General features: G+C 34.2%; 2 protein-coding genes across 5 annotated transcripts in view; one reads left to right on the top strand and one right to left on the bottom strand.

Annotated features, from left to right (window-relative positions):
- LOC148239635 (uncharacterized) overlaps positions 1-4,412 on the bottom strand; it is a 10,449-nt gene extending 6,037 nt beyond the window's left edge. Inside the window, exons 1-2 of one of the 3 annotated variants that reach the window (XM_088196950.1) lie at positions 4,183-4,412; positions 2,636-3,020 (exon numbers count right to left, since the gene is read on the bottom strand). The gene's annotated coding sequence lies outside the window, so the exon portion shown is untranslated. Of the gene's footprint in view, positions 1-909; positions 1,051-2,635; positions 3,021-4,182 lie in introns of those variants that run through there. The other 2 variants (XM_088196797.1, XM_088196864.1) reach the window with 2 other exon arrangements.
- Positions 4,368-18,421, top strand: MTF-1 (Metal response element-binding Transcription Factor-1). 2 transcript variants are annotated; one of them, XM_088194647.1, is made up of 5 exons: positions 4,368-4,521; positions 8,377-8,527; positions 9,400-9,531; positions 9,592-9,811; positions 15,874-18,421. In XM_088194647.1, the coding sequence occupies exons 1-5, from the start codon at positions 4,416-4,418 to the stop codon at positions 17,143-17,145; spliced, it is 1,881 nt and encodes a 626-aa protein (XP_088050773.1). In that variant the 5' UTR covers positions 4,368-4,415; the 3' UTR covers positions 17,146-18,421. The 2 variants fall into 2 exon arrangements, with proteins under 2 accessions (XP_088050773.1, XP_088050863.1); XM_088194737.1 differs by having other exon boundaries at positions 4,368-4,551.

Genomic DNA, 18,421 nt, shown 5'->3' with positions numbered 1-18,421 from the left:
ACTACATTTACAACGTTTTACTAGGCGTGCGTTATTATTAAATATATTACATACTGAAGAGACCCACGGCAATATGTAGTATATTTAATATTAACATTTTGATTGCCGAACCATTTCGGATTACTATCTAAATACATATTAAAAAATTATGTTCGGAAAAAATGTTTTTTGAGCGGTATCGCCGTACATGTACGGCGGTAGATATTTCACTGTTTTGGGGTACCCCAGATAGTTATATATTTATATATATTACTGAAGAAATAATTAATAAAAAACATTATATTTATATAATATTTATTTATATATTAATAGTACGTAAATAAACGTAACAAAAAATATGTTTTATTAATTTATAAAAAAATATTGAGAGCCTCTGAATTGATATAAAAAAATTCACGAAAGCCAAAAAAAACATAAAAATATGAAAAATAAATTATTGAAATTTAATATTAGAAAAATGTTAAAATAAATTATTAAAAAACGCTAATTCATAAAAGTAGTAAAAAATCAATGAAAGCAATTAAACGTCGAGAAACACTGATTTTTTCTATAAATTACTATAAATGCAATATAAATAATAACAAATTAATAACAATAAAAGTAATTATGAAAAAATACGTAAAATTAACTCACTCCCAGATGTATACAAAAAAAAATAATAAATATGTTTAAATTAACTCACTACTCAAAGGGTTAAAAAGGTAACCCAATATTTGCCACTATTGAAAAACTAAGCAGACGAAAGGCATATGTTGAGGAGCTCTTTAGGGATGATCAACCCCAAATTCGCGAAATTAAAATTGCCTATACGGGTCCGTCGATTATGGATAAAGAAGTTGAAAAAGCAATTTCAAAAGTTAAAAACCACAATTTTAAAATTATTGAAGGTAGGCAGTCAGACAGACTTACCGGTGAGTCACTTGTTCATTCTTTTTTATTGATAAAAAATAACGTAGTAATCCAAATGTTTAAAAAAACAACGCCGGCAATAAATAGGAAGTGCACTGAACTACCTTTTGTTAACGACTCAAGATTCAATGTCTGACTGACGATTTAGAATTGTCGGTATCTATTGTGCCGGGTAGAGGGAAGGGGTTTCTCAGAACCTTTTATCGCTTTCGTTACATTTTTCGAACGTCGTTACATTTTTTGGGACTAACAAGAGGTCAACACAAAAAGTTGAATAAATATTAACTTTTGCAGATTTTGCAGGCATGAGTATGCTAATAAATATATTTATAGTTTAATTAATTATATATTTGATGTTAATTTTTTTCATAATATTTAAAAATACTAGTGACCATCGTGTCTCATCGATATATGTTTCTCAAGTTCAAGTACATATTGCAACCAAGTCTGGGTTTTTTGAACGCCGAATCGACGACGCATGAGTCAACACTCATTTTTCTCGAATGAATCATTTTTTAACATATTTCAATCAAACGAAAATATAATAAGAAAAACATGAGCATAAACCCTGCGAAGGCAAAACGAGAAAATTATATTATACGTTAACCTTTAACAGGTCAAAACTTTTTTTCTTATTGAATCCACTGCGGTCCAATTTATTTAGACACAAAAATTAAGTTTCTTGCCTATTATTTATATATCATTTATTTAGGGTACACCAGATGTTAGAACCACTACCGAAAAATAACACTCAAGAATGCAATGACAAAAGAAAGAATGTTTTACTTTATCCTTATAAATAGTATTTTAATGTCAGATTTAGGAATTTGACACATACTGGGCTTCATTACTGTTAATCTGATCAGTTCGCCGCTGACTTCGTTCGCAGTTTAAGAAGCATCGTCATTCACTTGATAATCAACGAGCAAAAACTGCCGCGACGATTTTACCGATTGAAAATAAAATTGCCGTTTGGAACTAACATAAAAAACGGATGTAATGCAGAAACAAATAGTGCCTACTTATGATAGTTTTTTGCGTTGCGCTTAGGTCGGTAACTTCACGAGACGCAGGTATAGCCATACTTTAATTACAGAAAATATAAGACATATCTTACAACGCAGAGATTTTTTGGTGATTTTACTTTAATTGAATATGTATGAGATTGTTCATGCAGCGTATAAATTAAAAATATTTTACTCACAGCTGCCATTAATCGATACATACACCTATGGCATGGACGTTAAAAACAAATTGGCCGCACAGCGCTAAAATTTTGAGTGTATTGCCAATATGCTGATATATTACTTAAATAAAACGCAGAGACTTAATAGGTTTCGATTCTTTGTTGACTTTGGTAGTTAGAATTCCACGGAAATTCAAAAGTTTATATGTGATTTTGCAATTTTAATTTCTATACGTCCTGCTTCTTATATTTTTTCATATTAGAATTAAGATCAAAGTATATTATTAACAATAATTATTATAGGTCCATTATTATTCGACAAATTTACAAACTTAATTAATTGGGAAATAGATTAGATGGCTGCAGAATAGTTTCATGAACAAAGAAATATTGCTCCAAAGTACCCGAAATAACAATCAAAGTAGCATAACGTAAATAATAATTTTGTAAAGCGGCCCATTCGATAAAAATAAAAGGAGGCCGGCGACTAGATAATTAGCACTAAATTTTTATAAAACTAATTGAAAATTTATATAGTACCCAATATGTTATTCCCCGTCGATAATGGTGCGCCGTATGAATTAGGATCGCATGGCGCGTGAAGATCGATTTTCTCGTAGCGGTTGTGCCGACGTTTATATTGTATCTGTTTTTTCCAAATGAAGTGGACACTACAAAAAATTACAATAAATTAGGCAATAATGTATTCAGCTTCAGTATTTATAATTTCTTGCCAACGTTCTACAAGTTTTTCGGCGCCTCTGTGATAAAAGCTATCCGGTCTTGACTCAAAAAATTTGTCTTGCGCGGATGTAAATCTTGTTTCGCACTGGGCATTGCTTGTTGACCATATTCACTCATTCTTTCCATCGTTTCATCAAGGACCTCATTTGGGGGTGAGGGCAGGTGGGGGCCTGAATCTGACCTGAAATAAATATGCCATTTAATTAAATACTATGAATCAAAATGAAATAAAACAATTAAAAAAAGCTGAAATAACGTCCTTGGTTCTAGACCAGAAATTATCAGGCTATCCCTCAAAGAAAATCTAAGCAAATGTTCTCAAATTACTTGTAGTTTTGAACTATTTGAATATTGAATAAAAAATATATGAAGTATTGGAATATATTTGTAATTTTTTTCTCGGTTTTTACCGATATTTTTTTAACCAATTAATTCAGAAAATTAACTAATTGCCTTTAAATATTATTTAATAAAAAATATTTATTGCTTAGTAATAATTATTTTAATCAATCATTAATTACTTTGTAAAACCTTTTGAATGATGTAAAATATAAATGACACAATGCTGTGCGAATTACTGATAGTAAGGGTGTCAAAAGTAAAATGCTTAATTTAATATTTTGCATACTTTTTTATATCAGGGACGCCATTTAAGCTTTTTGAAATCATCAGAATTAATATCAGTTGTGAATTAATTCAGAAAAAATAATGAAAATTTTTAAATACAATTAAAGTATGAAAATTATAAAAACGTTTTTTCTTTTGGGTACCCCTATACATACCTAGCATTATTTATTTACCTGCGATGTATAATATTATATAAATGTTACAGTGAATATGTATTTTTTAGTTAATTTATATTTTCACTTGCAAAAATATAATTTACTGCTCTAAAATGTCTATGAAACTGAATTTGACAGTTGCGAAACGTCCATTTGCCCAAACATAACATAATGAAGCTTCTAAAACTAATTATAATTTTAGAACCTTGATACAGAAATATTTTTTTCTATCTTACGTTTTTAATCTTGACTGTGGAGTTTAAAATTATTGTATGATGACTAAAATGAAATCTTTCTTATATAAAAATTGCATTAGTTTAATCTACGGCGTAACATAAATTATCAGATTGTTTATCCGTTATTCTAGGAATATTTAAAAACTGATAAATTTATCAAACAATATTTTTTCCGCCGTTGTAATTAATTTTAATCAGAAGTTTAGGAATCCATCCCACTCTGCTTAAATCAAGAATCAAGAAATAATGAAGTCGGGAAAAATAAATTATAACTGTGTATACATATAATATATAGTAGTGGAGAAAAATTAGTAATGAATTTGACCTTGATTAGCTTACGTTGCTCCTTTCAGGTTGAAAACCATCGACGACAGCTTCTTCGCTATTTAAATAAAATGAACGTAAAAACAAAAATATTGTTTTGTTTTTCATTTTGAAATTTGAATCGTAAGGAGCCCGCGCACGTTCGAATCCGTCGCTAAACGCGATAATCGGATGCGCCTACGCATCGAAACCGAATGCGGAACGTGCGCGGGCTGACGTCGACGCAAACATGAGATGGAGAAGATGACAGAGAGGGGTCGCTTCAGGTGCGAGAGGGACGGCTGCGACAGAACCTACAGCACCGTCGGCAACCTCAGAACCCATCTCAAGACGCACAGCGGTAAATATCACTATCGACTGGATATTTAAGGTTAGGGCGTTCAATCGTTACTCGTTCGTTTCACCTGCAGTTTCTCATTTTCAACTATTTTTTTGCAACTTTGCTGGACCAACGAAACCTTCCGTCTTTCACCAAAACGGTGACAAGTCGTATATATACATTTTGAGAATGCTTTCGACAAGGCTATTATTAACAAAAATGTCACACCTTTACATACTGATTTAGATTCTCTATGGAGTTGGGCTTCCGTTAACCGTCTGTCATTTAGTGTCATTTTTTTCATCCCATTCGCCATTCTCAATGGGAACATTTTGCCTAGAAAAACTTACACTAAAGATCTCGGAGTCACTTTTGAGAGCAAGTGGAAGTCTCTCTACTTTGATTTTCTTTGTTATGGATCTTTTAGTCAAAAAAGTTGAGAAAAGGATCTTAAAATATATAACAGGATATTTGGTTATTATCCGTTCTTATATCCCAACTCCTTTCTTTTAAGTGCGTTGGGATACGATTCGATTCGCTTACTTTTCGCAGAGAGTAGTATGTCACCGAGTATAACTACTTTAGCATCCGTTGCGTGCGCCACTGCCGTTACCAGTACTTGGGCACCCACTTTCATTAGTGTTTCTCCCGAGCGTCGGGCTCGGCCTTTAGTGCCCTGCATTGCTTTGCAATTGCATGCATTTGCGAATCATCCTTGTAACAGCACCACTCCCCTAGCTTATAGAAGGGTATATATGCTGCCTCAGTCGCAGCCTCGGCCCTCGGTCACATCTAAGGGGCCGAGCCCTTTGGCTCTGCTTATGTTAGTCTGCTATGCTTTGTCCATCATGGGTAGTGCCTCGCGCTTCTACCTCCGACGGTCGCCCGGGAGATCACTGCTCTCCCACACTATGTTCCGCGTACTCCAGCGTGTGGTTGACTGGCGCTAGAGTAGTATGTCGCTGTCAAGAAATTACAGTTTTGGGTTCCAGAACATCTTTGAGAATCACATCGCTCCCTCGTTGAATGCCCGTTAGAACTAAGACGTTCACACTTGTCGTCTTGCCTATGCTTTTCGCCATTCAGCTCCTTAATACGCTGGCATTGCACATTGCTCTGTTTAATGTCAGCTACAAGGAGCTGGTCCAATTCGTATCATATAATTTTAATATTATATTATTGTTTCTTTTTATGAATTATTTTTTATGTATTTTTTGTGTATTGAAATAATATTATGTATTGTTTTTTGACCATCATCACACATTGGGTTTACCTGTTAGTTCACAATGGTCTTAATTTAATTGAAATAAATAAATAAATATAATGCATTAGTGTGCAATACCAAACTACTTTTAAAGTAATTCGCATTTCTTAATAAAAAAACGATTTATGTATGAATCTACAACACACGAGCTGAATTTCCAGTGCTTTTTCTAATGCCACACCGCCAACAATAAAATTGTCAAGCATCGAAGACCTCGACAATGAAATAGTGTGACATCTCATGGCACGCTTATTGAAAGCTCGAAAATCTTCCCGCCGATCGAAAGAATCCAAATCCCCTTCTTGAAAATTATCAAACCGTCCACATATAATAAGACATTTGGGCGATTCGTTGCTATTTCTATGTCATTAACGAACAATAGATACAGCAATGGACCAAAGTTGCGTCCCTGCAGTACTCCCATAGTATTATATCGATCTGAAAATGATTTTTATTGAATTTTGCCAGAAAAATGCATGTCATTAAATAAAATACTATGAATCCTAATAAAATCGAAATATTTAAAAAAACAACTTCTGACTGGCCCCTTTCACCCCGCCCCTTATCTCCTGGAAAAAGCTGAAATGACGTCCCTGATTTAAACCAGAAATTGAAGAAAATATAAAAAAAAACAGTCGAATCTATCGCAAATATATTTTTTAAAGAAGTCATTCAGTGAAATCATATCGGAATGCATTTTCACCGGTAGATATATATTTTTACCAGTGAAAATATAATTTATCTGGCAGATGATTTCAACTTTTCTATTCATAGTAATATATACATTTACATATTTATTTACATGCGATGTGTATTTTTCAGTGAAGTTATGTTTTCACTAGTGAAGTCTAAATACATTTACACAAGTAGATATATAGTACTACTTGTGAAAATATAATTAACTGATAGATGCTAATGTAATTATATGCTGCGCTAAAATGTCTATGAAACTCAATTGGACAACTGTAAAGCGTCTATTTGCTGCTCAAACCCAAACCTAACCTACGCGAATTAACCAAACCCAACTTGACCTAATGAGAGTTCTAATACTAATTATAGTTTATTCCTCTAGTGAAATAGTTTCAATTATATTCATACAATTTAAGTTGGTAGGATAAGTTTCTCTATTGCTGAGTTTGTATACAGCATATGTCATGTCCTGCATGTAAAACCTGCCTTTCGTTCATTTCAAATGGCTTTCACCTGATTATTTACATTTAAAGAATCATGACATCTTTTAGTATCAATAATGTCCAATGTTTTTGTATCATTTTTTTTTTCATTGTAGAACTACACATTAATTGCAAGAATTTTTTTATTTCCGCAAGATCGGTTTTAGAAATCTAAAATTGACAAATATAGGGAAAAAAATATACAAAGCACTACAAATTTCCGTGCTCCAGTTAAAAACCCGTTGCTCTGCTGCTTCGTACTCCTGCTCTGAGCTCCACTCCAACGCTTTGATTTAACGAGGACCCGAACATATACCGTACTTATAGTAGTAGTAATAAGTGTCTGACCGGTTTCGGTCAAAGTCGTCCATCACCGACGCTGACGCTGTTTTTTCCCCATACAATCGTTTACTTCTCATCGTTGTATTTTTTATTGCTATCAAATATATATTATCCGATTGCTTAACTAGCCAGATGTAAACTTTTGTGTCTATGGTTAGAAAAAATCTCCATCCGCGTCCTCTTTGCCACTGGTTATAATGTTATTTGAAGGTCCGAGATATTTCCCTTAAATATTTCTTTATAGACTTATTAACTCATTATATTAGGGTCGCTGAGAAAAATATTATTATTGCTGCACTCCCCCTCCCCCTTAAACATCTAAAATTTAATATCTAAGAACTCATGCTCACAATTCTGCGTTTTCTTGTGTAAACAGAAATGTAAATATAAACTATTTCGTATTTTTTCACTGTGACCCATGGAAAATTGTAAAATAATATAAACTAACAGATAAAGGAACGGAGATCCGGTACTCAGAAACTCAGACTCTTAGTTAGTCTACATCATAGAATAAGTGCACATGATACGATCAAAGATGAGAACTTTTACAATTTCTTTTATTTTTTCAGAATATTTATTTTATTTATATAAAAATTAAAAATGTATCGATTGATCGTCCAAATTCCAAATAAAATTTTCGCAATTTTTTCAATTTATAAAAGATGATCTGAGCCTTGGTTTTTTACATCGGCTGCTCTTCCCCTTTTGTCGCGCCTGCATTATACAATGCAATATAATTTTTTTTTTATTTACTTTCCTGGTAATTAACGAAGTTAATATGTTATAAATGGTTATTAAGTTAGAATTGCAAATGACGTAAAAATGCGTCGGCGGCTTCTAACGTAGTTTTTATTATTAACGTATTAATTCATCTAGTTATCATATGCTAAATTTTAAGGTTATAAAACAACTTTAAAAATTTAATATGACATATTTTCATTAAAAACCACATTCATATGTATACATGAAATTTCATAAAATAAGATCGAACGAGTCATATGCGTTTACCGTGTCATACGGCATGGCCGAAAATGCGACTTTAATTGGATATAACAATATTTAATATTTTTGCATCTCATGCCTTTGCTTTCGTTTCAGGCGACTACCCGTTCAAGTGCCCCGAGGAGAGTTGCTCGAAGGCATTTGTCACCTCATACAGCCTCAAGATTCATCTCAGAGTTCACACCAAAGTGAAGCCCTTCTCTTGCGCCGTCGCCGCCTGCGACAAAGCGTTCAACACGCTCTACAGGTTTGCATCCACTGCGAAATTATCATCGCAGTTATCGTTTTACAATAATTATAGGAAGGCTCGCTTTTCACAAAACCTGTTCAATGTGACTGATCTGTGACTGTAATGCGATATATTCACACCGACCGCACAAAACAGGATATAAACTACGTATATTCTGTCCATATTGTAGTGCGTTGCAATTTGATTCCATTTTACATTTTTTATTGAAATTAAAAAATTGTATTATGATAATTAAAGGCGGTATTGGAAAAACTACTAAAGTTTTGAGGCTTGTTAAAAACTTTCAAAATAAAATACAAATAAAAAATAATCTGAAAATTGTAATAGACATAATTAACATTTTGATGACTCAAATGACTTTGACGTCGCTACAATTTTACTACTGTCTTTAATCAATACTTTATCTTTATCGTTACATCTCTTAAAATTCAATAATGACAGATGTGCTTTGTTTTAAAAATCAATGTCAAAGTTTCATTTTTTATCTCATTTGGGATAATTTACCACGGTTCCTCTGATGCTTTTAATTTGCATCTCAATTTGTCAGATATTCAGATTGACATTTTAGTCATTGAATCCTTCAATATAGTAGCGGTTCGAGATTATCCGACTAATCGGAGGCATCTTTAAAAACTTGAAAGCCGGGTAAGAGAGATGACGGTGAGAAAATGAAAGTACTCAGGAGTTTTGTAATCATATTGTAAGCATCTCTTTAACCTTCTTAATAATGTCAACTGTTCTACGTTTGAATCCATACCCTACTTGAGACTCAGTGAACTTATTTTGTACTTCAAATTCCCCATCTATATGTACATTCTACAAGAACTCAATTTATCTTATCGATTGATTTCTTTATGTTAAATTTTCAGACTGAGAGCGCACCAACGGCTTCACAACGGCAACACATTTAACTGCCCACAGGAAGGCTGCAATAAGTACTTCACCACGTTCAGCGACTTGAAAAAGCACATCAGGACTCACACGCAAGAGCGACCGTACAGGTGTGTAATATGAAGATTTCCCATTTTTACTTTTCTTTTAATGTACTCCTGTCACTACAGATGCAACGAAGAGGGCTGCGGAAAGGCTTTCACCGCTTCCCATCATCTGAAGACTCATGCGAGAACGCACACCGGAGAGCGTCCCTATGCGTGCGTCGAAAACCATTGCTCCAGATCGTTCATCACGCCTCACAGTCTCAAGAGCCACCAGAGAACCCACCTCAAAGATGATCGCAATCGCAAAAACCCCTCGGATAATACTGTTTTGCCACAGATAAAGGTATCGTTTTCCTCTAGGCCAGTGGTTCTTAACCTTTTCAAAGTCACGGTGCACTTTTGATCATGGGAAAAAGTGGCGGTGCACCAGAATTAAGAGGTCGAAAAAAATATGTGGACATAATTTTTATTACATATTTTAAAAAAATAATAGTTTCATACAAAATTACATACAATTTTTTTTAAATTAAATTATATAAAAAAGTTTAGTATTGAAAATAAATTTAGGTAGTTAATTTTGCCCTAGAACCAATTTTTAATTACGTGTTTTATTAAAAATATTTGTATTATTATTTAAAGGTGCTCTTTGGGTGGCAAATCTAAGTGGTGCATTTTCCTCCCTTTGTTTACCCAAAATGACATTCCTGCTTAACATAATAAAATTTATATGATCAATCAAAAATTAATTAATGTGATACCAGAGCTTGTTGGCTTTTGCAGATATCAGAAATATTACGTCGAATATTTTATGTAGTTACCCTGAATTCTTCGTTTAAATTTTTTTCTCTCTTTCTCGTTTTTTAGTTTTCATATTAGTTGTTGTTGAGAAACCAAGCGAACACAAATATGATGTTAAAAACTGTAACAAAATTTTCAGTGCCCTCATGTAAAGAAGTGAATATTCCTCTTGGACAGTAATCCAAAAACTCTTCATAGTTATTTCGGAAAATTTAATTTTTAGAGTACGATCAGTCGACAATGAGACTAATTTGATGATTTCGTATCCGGTCATAATTTTCTATATTTAAGAATGGAAAATAATGTGCAATTTTTTCTTCCAATAAAGTTAAATGGTCTATTATTGCGGAAATAACTCTCTTGGGAATGTTTTCGTTAAGTGAAGGAAACATATCTACTTTTTTTTCTATTATTCGATTTTTCGAAAGAGTTATTTTTTCCTATATCCTGTCAATTTGTCAATGGATGTCATGAATTTTTCGTTTTTTCCATGAATGCTTGTGTTAACGTTATTTAAGTAATTAAAAATATCTGCTAAATATGCCACTTTAGCATACCAATCATTATTCTGAAGACATTTTACAAAATTATCCATACCTTCATTTCGAAAAAAGATTAACAATTCATTCTTAAGTTCTATGAATCGGCATAAAACTTTACCCTTAGATAACCACCTGACTTCAGTGTGAAAAAGCAAACACTCGTACATGGCTTCCATAGAAATGCAAAAATTTTTAAACATGCGTGTTTTTAAAGGTCTTGATTTTATGAAATTCACTATATTTACAACTTGATTTAGTACAGGTTTTAGTGTTGCTGGTAATGTTTTCGAAACTAAAGATTCTCTATGTAAAAAACAGTGCGTAAATACAATATTAGGTTTTCTTGTCTTTGCAAGGGTTACAAATCCTTTAAATGAGCCTACCATTGAAGGTGCACCATCCATACAAATTCCTACACATAACTCCCACGATATTTTAAATTGTTCTAAATATGAATAAATAAGATCAAAAACATCTTGTCCTGTCGTATGCTCGGTAAGTTCTTTGCAGCATATATATTGATTCACTATTTTGTTTTCAGTTATGAAACGAACGAATCCTAGTATTTGTACCTTTATTTGAACGAATCCTAGTATTTGTCGACTTGTAAAACAAAATATCGCTTGGAAAGTTTATCCTTAACTGTTTTCTCAGTATCATCTGACATATTTAATTTTTTTTTTTATTGTATCGTTTGAAAGAGGAATTTTCATAATTTCCTTTTTGCTTTATCACCAAACATAATTTTTCCTATTTCAAAATATGCAGGTAAAATTAGAGACTCTGCTATAGTATGTGGTTTTAATTGTACAGCAATCAATTTAGCAATCTTGTATGACGCCGGTTGTGCCTTATCGGAAATTTTAACAGTTTTTTCAAATTATTTCGCTTGTTTATTTTGCATGCTTAACAATCTTTTGAAGTAATCTTTACTTTTTGATGCAAGATCGGCGTGCTTCGTAGGGAAGTGGCGATTTAACTTGTCAGTATACATCGCGATATTGGACAGTTTTTCTCCACATACAACAATAGTGGAATGTGATATCCTTCCTCATTGATGCTAGTAAAACTGAAACGTAAATATTCTTCAGAGTACTGTCCATTTTTTTATTTTATTTTACTGGATATATTTTCTTTTGTATGAGACGTATGATGTCTAGTAACATCTTCACTACTTCTTCCACTTGTACTCCCAGTGTCATTAATATTTTGTTCTGATTCACAATTTCGTTTGGTAATGAATTTATCCACTGTGGGGTATCACGACTATAATAAAATATAAATTGATTGAAACATTAAAATTTTACTATTTTGCGGAATTTTTGTTTTTACCAATTTTCTCGCGGTGCACTTGCAATAAGCTCGCGGTGCACTGGTGCACCGCGGTGCACCGGTTAAGAACCACTGCTCTAGGCTGTCAACACGAATGGTCTAAGTGCGTTTTTTTTTGTAAGAAGAGGTGATTCTCGAAAATGTTCCGGAACCCAAAACTGGAATTCCTCGAGAATAGCTGGATTGTCGACAGCACCTTTTAGTAATTTAAAAAGATGCTTAGCGACATACAGCTTTCTGCGAGAACTCAGCGAATCATATCCCAACGCTCCTAAAAGAAAGGCGCTGGGATATAAGTACGGATAATAACCAAATGTCCTTTTGTAAAGGTATCTTAAATACCTTTTTTGAATTTTTTCCACTAAAAGGGAATATTTGGCTATTCAGGGATTCCAAATTATAGATCCCGATTCAAGAATGCTACGAACTAAGGTGTCATAGAGGATGCGAATAACTGACGGATCGTCAAAGTGAAAGGCATTCCTCATAACATAGCCGAGCATCTTGGAAGATTTATCACAGACGTCGTGTATGTGTAGAGAGACCTCCATTTGCTCTCGAAAGTGATTCCGAGATCTTTAGTGGAAGTTTCTCTAGTCAAAATGTTACCACCGAGATGGTAGAAATAAGCTGATGGCGAACGGGATCAAGAAAATGACACAGTATGGCACTTTCCGACACTAAAAGACAGATGGTTAACGGAAGCCCATCTCCATAGAGAGTCTAAATCACTTTGTTGAGGGCCCAGATTGGATCCTTGGAAACCCCCGAAGGGGTAAAATATTCTTTCGACAATCGGCCACCGTAGATTACAAACTGTCTACGATTGTTTAAATAACTCGAGAATAACTAAGTTAAATTATCCGAGCAACTGAGGTTCGACAATTTTTTTAATAATAACCTATGACAAACTTTGTCAAAGGCTTTCTCAAAATCTGTATACACGACGTCTACTTGAATTCCTGCATCTAGAGAAGTTGTCACCGTTTTGGTGAACGACAGAAGGTTAGTAACAGTGGAACGGGCAGGACGAAACCCGTGCTGTTGGTCTAACAAAACTTGCCGAAAAAGAGATATTTATGAATAATTATTTCAAATAATTTAGCAGGTCTTATATATAATTTATCACCCTTTTTATGAATAGGGGTGACTTTTGTGCATTTCTATAGATCAGGAAATGATGATGTCTTGAGAATCAGATCATAAATACATTTTAGAGGAGCAGCGAGACTGACTTCGCAACCCTTCAAAATAAAATCGGGAATTAAATCAGGTCCAGAGGAACCTGTCTTTAATTTATTAAATCCGTATTTAAGGTCTGAGTGCTCAGTTTCTTTGATGGTCAGTACTGAAGACCAAGAACATGAAGAAGGAAGCGACTGAGCAGAAGGTGAAAAATATTCCTCGAAAACAGAACGAAAATATTGCGCAAAACTGTCAGCAGTATTTTGTGAACCGTCCAATGTTTTATCGTCGAGGTTCATCACTTTCAACGTCGATTGAGTAGCGCGTTTAGTGTTAATGAATTTCCAGAACGCTTTAGGATCATTAATTACTTGTTTTAGGTAATTTTTGTAATGATTGCGATGACAGGAAATTATCAAACACTTAACGCGTGCTCTTGATGAACGAAATTCCTCCAGAGCAGATGGATGTCCCGATCTCTTCCATAACTTATGAAAGGCGTGCATTCTTTTTAGCAATGAGATGATCTCATGAGAAAACCATCTAGGATATGACACGTCAAGCACTCGAGGGCGCTTTCAAATAAAGAGCTGGTCGAATGCACAGTAAAGAACCTCATAGAAGGCCGCTAGGGAAGATTTAACATCAATGCACTCGGTCACATATATATATTTTGTTCTAATTGCATTAGATTTTACTTACAATATTCATTTTTACTTTAATATTTGTCAAATTAGTATAATTATACAATACAAAATTATGAAATCGACAGTTTAGAAAAACATTCAGGTGAATATTTTTCAATAACTGTTTTTTATTATTATCACATTGAATACCATGTGCGTTTTGTCATTTCAACTTTATATAACAAAATCACACAAAACTGCATAGTTACTGTAACCTATTCATTTAGCGCTTTAGCCAAAGATGTTACTAATATTATATTAATAAAAATAGTTGAAAAAATCGATATCTTAAATTCGAGAGGCTCAAAACTTAAGAAAAAAAATTTCGTTTCATTTATTTTCTATGAATATATCTAGCATATTATATTTTCGTAATAATAAAATCAGTTGCCATAAAACTGAATCATGTACCAATAAAATAAAAATGTATTCAAATAATTTTTAACACTTTACAGTCAATATATGCGGTGATATTCGCACCGCACCCAACTGTGTAACTTTGAAATTTTGTTTGATATTTGCACAATGTAAGACAAGACAGATCTTTCAACTTCTAACAAATACAATGAAGAACCCATACTCACCTCAAAAACCACTCGTAAAACCTTATTCTATTATTATTTATCCATATTATATATTTAACTTAGGGTTCTCAATCGAATGTTCGAATTATTTACCCAATTTTCAACTATATGAATATTTTAATATTTTAATATTCGTAAAATATTCATTTATAGTATCTCATATCAAATTTGAAAAAATATTAAAATGAAACAATTCGCAACACAGGTAGTAGATTTTTCTTTCAATATACATACCTGAGTGACTAGTGCCGCTGTAAAATCCTGGGTTCTTAATGCGTCTTTATTTCTTTTCGAAATGTGTGACAATGATATGCTTCTTCTCAACAACAAAAAACGCTTTAACGCCTTTGAAAAAATTGTAAATATAATATTTATCGGCCGTATCTAATGTGACCGAAATTAGTAGAATTCGTTCATTGAACGAAATAAAATGTTAAAATAAAAAGGTCCACCCATTATTATCGTTTAATGCTTATCTCAAAAACAGGTGTGTGTCACAATTTTCGTGAAGTTCGTGTTACATTTTTGTATTTGTTGTCTCAAGATGCAGAGATTTTAGTTCAATCAGTTCTATAATTCGATTGCAGTTAATTTATTTCTAGTTATTTAATTTATATGCAAATCTGCATAAAACAAACGCCGGTACGGATCCATTCTTTATATACATATATCAAATTCGTTCCAGTATTACAATTAATTCGATAAAATTGTGTATTTAAAATGTTTCATCAATTTTGGTGAATTAATTCAATCGCAGCTGATCTTAATTCTTATGATATGAAAAAGCTGAAATAATGTTCCTGATCAAAAAGTATGTAATAATAGATAAAGAATTTTTGTGAAAAGTCACAAAAATGACAAAGTATTTCATCATCATCATTTTATCATAATCTATATCGTTTTTATTTTTTAAATATGTATATTTACTGATTCTAAACCTAAATTTATTTTTCATTTTATTGGTACACGATCCACAGTTTGACGTTTACTGATTTTACCATTGTGAATATAAAAAACATTCATAACAAAACTATTTTTAAATTCACTTTAAAACGTTAACTAATTAAAAGTTATAATGGTCTAAAAAATATTAAGTTTTGGTTATAATTTTCGCTGCATGGTTGCATTTTTATGAATAATGCCCGGTATGCAATGTGTTTATAAAAGTAGTCAGAAATCGAATATCACTCCGGCGTCTTCTATTCCTAACCTTCGCATCGTGGCCTATGATAATAGATGGCATTGGTTTTCCCTAATGCTTATTTTTTTATGTTTCAGAACGCACACGATAAAACCGCCGAAGCTTATTACGATAAAGAAGAATCTGATGTCGACGTCGCTCCCACGACCGTTCCGGAAGCGACTTGGAATGTCGCTCCCAACGATAGCATGAATCTGTCGGATGTGGAAGGCAATCTGGAGAAACTGTTGTTCGATCGCGACGCGGACACCGTTAAAGCAGACGACGACAGCTTGGGAATCGACGGCGTCTTCGACATCATGAACGACTCTTCCGAAATTTTGAACTTCGACAGTAAAATCGAGAGCGTCGCGAAGGAAGCTTTGGAGCTGGCCCTGGCGAACGAAATCGAAACGCACTCTCCGTGGGTGGACGTCGGCGCCTTAGCCTCCTCCGTTGTGGATCGAACGGTCAGCGTCGGCGAGCGGGAGACGCAGAGCGTCTTCGCCGGCGCCACCTTCGTGCCCACTCGCGTCCAGAGCTACGTCGATCTAAACGGCGACGCGTCCGGAAGTGTCGTGATGGAGACGGATGCAGAGAGTTTCTTGTTCGACGCCGGCGCTTCTGAGATCGACGAGTTGTTCGACGCGAAGCCGACGCGAGAGGGCGAGATCTCTTCATATTTCGATGGAGACGAGAGCAACGCTTTCGGGACGGAGAGTCTAGAGATCAACGCCGCCAATTCGGTTCTGTTCAACGCCGATCTGAACCTGGAAGACACGCTGCTGTTCGACAACGAGCCTCCTTCAGATATGTACGTCGTCAAGACGGAGAACATCTTCAAGGATGTGGCCAAGAGGAGCTCCCTCCGAGATATAACGGCGGACGCCGACATATGCAAATGCTCCGACTGCAAGTGCGATCCGACCGTCATGCAGTGCCAGTCGGACTGCAACGACGGACCCGAAGACGCTTTGATAGCGTCCGAGTCCGTCGCGGAAATTAGCGTGAACGCCGAACCGGTCGAAAGCGGCGTCTTATCTGAAGGCGTTTCGTGTTGCGGCGGTTGTTCAGCGTCGAAGACCGTCTCAACCTGTCGCTGTAATAAATCTGAAGATCGAAAACGAACCGACGAGACAAAAGCGACGCTTCCGTGCGAAAGCGACTCTGACGGATGCCGATGCTCCGATACGGTCGAAGGCTGCTGCATCGTAATATGCTTGAGAACCTTAGAGGGACTCCGACAGTTGATGGAGAACATGTCGAACTACGGAAGCGACGCGAGCGTCTGCAGTCTGCAAAAATGTTCGGAAGTCTCGGCCAAGTATTCTTCGTTTTCACTTGGCTGCAGCAACGCGACCATGACGTGAGATTTTGTCTTGTGATTTTTGCTCGTTTGTACTTTACCGCTTCTCGTTTGATAACACCGTACGACAATATTGCATTTTCTATTGACACAGATAAAATAACACTATTAATTTGTAAAATTATATGCTGATTTCGACTGTATCGTTAGTTTTTGTCCTGCTTTAAACATACGTTAATATTTTCCATCTGGAAAATCACTCAACCTATAACACTAACTTGAGGTCGGCGATTCCCTCGCTGCTTCTTTTGTATTCTACTCTGATCTCGAGATATAACTTTCTAATGTTTTTGTTATCTATTCTTTAAGCCGTCTCGTATGTCACTAATAGCGGGCACTTGTGATGCGTCTCAATGTGTTATTGGAATGTTGGAATTTTTACTGCATCTCGGATTTAAATTTCGTGTAAGATTTATACAACTTTTGGATAGATTTCGATGTAAATACTACACATTTCAGAAGGTGAGCAACTTAAATAAATCAGCGTGTAATTTTACATACGGATCCAGTTATCTTATTGTGAAAAAACTCTTGTCGTGTGTGCAGTGTAATTTTAAATGCGGCTAACGATTGTGATTAATATTACCAAATGTTGATATAATATATCGATCGATGTGTATTTATTTTAACGAATGCCATAAGGAGGTAGGTTTATAAGAAAATCCTTACTTAAAGCGACTATAATTCGAAAAAACTTTAAGAAATAAGAATGCCTCGCGTCAAAGATGACACTCCGGTAGTTAGCGCTCGTATTATTCTAATTATTTTATTGTCAGATTATTTAAACGTTTTAAAATTTTATTCGGTGTTAAGTTATATGTGAATAGACTCGAAAGAAATAATCGAAAACATCTATAGTGCATCGTCGAAGCATTTTTGTCCATACATCAACAATGCTTACTAACACACCAAAGAACCGTTTTGCTAAATGCTATTTATATAATTTGTGTCGTTGCGTAAGTTGGAATGTTTATTTTATAACATATTTATATTTTATTGTTATCGTTGAAATTCTAAAATTTTATCGTTTTTGTTATCCGCGGAAAGAATGTTTATGTCGATACTAGTCGAATCGTCTTCGAGTTTACATAGTTTAAAACACAGTCACGCTTAATTTTGAATTAACGTTATTGTTCGCTTTTAATCAATTAACATACGATGGTCGATCGTTTTGAGAGTTTATGTACAGAATGTTTGTATAAATGTTTTTTTTTTCTATTTATGTACATGTATACATATTTTTATGTAATATGAATATAAATAAATTTTGTACTAATGAA

Source organism: Plectrocnemia conspersa, unplaced genomic scaffold (genome assembly GCF_051122295.1).
Source record: "Plectrocnemia conspersa isolate PC_06_02 unplaced genomic scaffold, ASM5112229v1 ptg000001l, whole genome shotgun sequence".
NCBI lineage: Eukaryota > Metazoa > Arthropoda > Insecta > Trichoptera > Polycentropodidae > Plectrocnemia > Plectrocnemia conspersa.
The sequence above is the reverse complement of the archived record's forward strand: the minus strand, read 5'-3'. Positions and strand labels throughout refer to the sequence as shown.

Bases quoted from the DNA above. Each gene is read 5' to 3' on its own strand.
- MTF-1 (XM_088194647.1), top strand. From the start codon at position 4,416: ATGGAGAAGATGACAGAGAGGGGTCGCTTCAGGTGCGAGAGGGACGGC. The intron at 8,528-9,399 runs GTTTGCATCCAC...TTAAATTTTCAG, and splicing joins GCGTTCAACACGCTCTACAG to ACTGAGAGCGCACCAACGGC. The intron at 9,812-15,873 runs GTATCGTTTTCC...TTTATGTTTCAG, and splicing joins CTGTTTTGCCACAGATAAAG to AACGCACACGATAAAACCGC.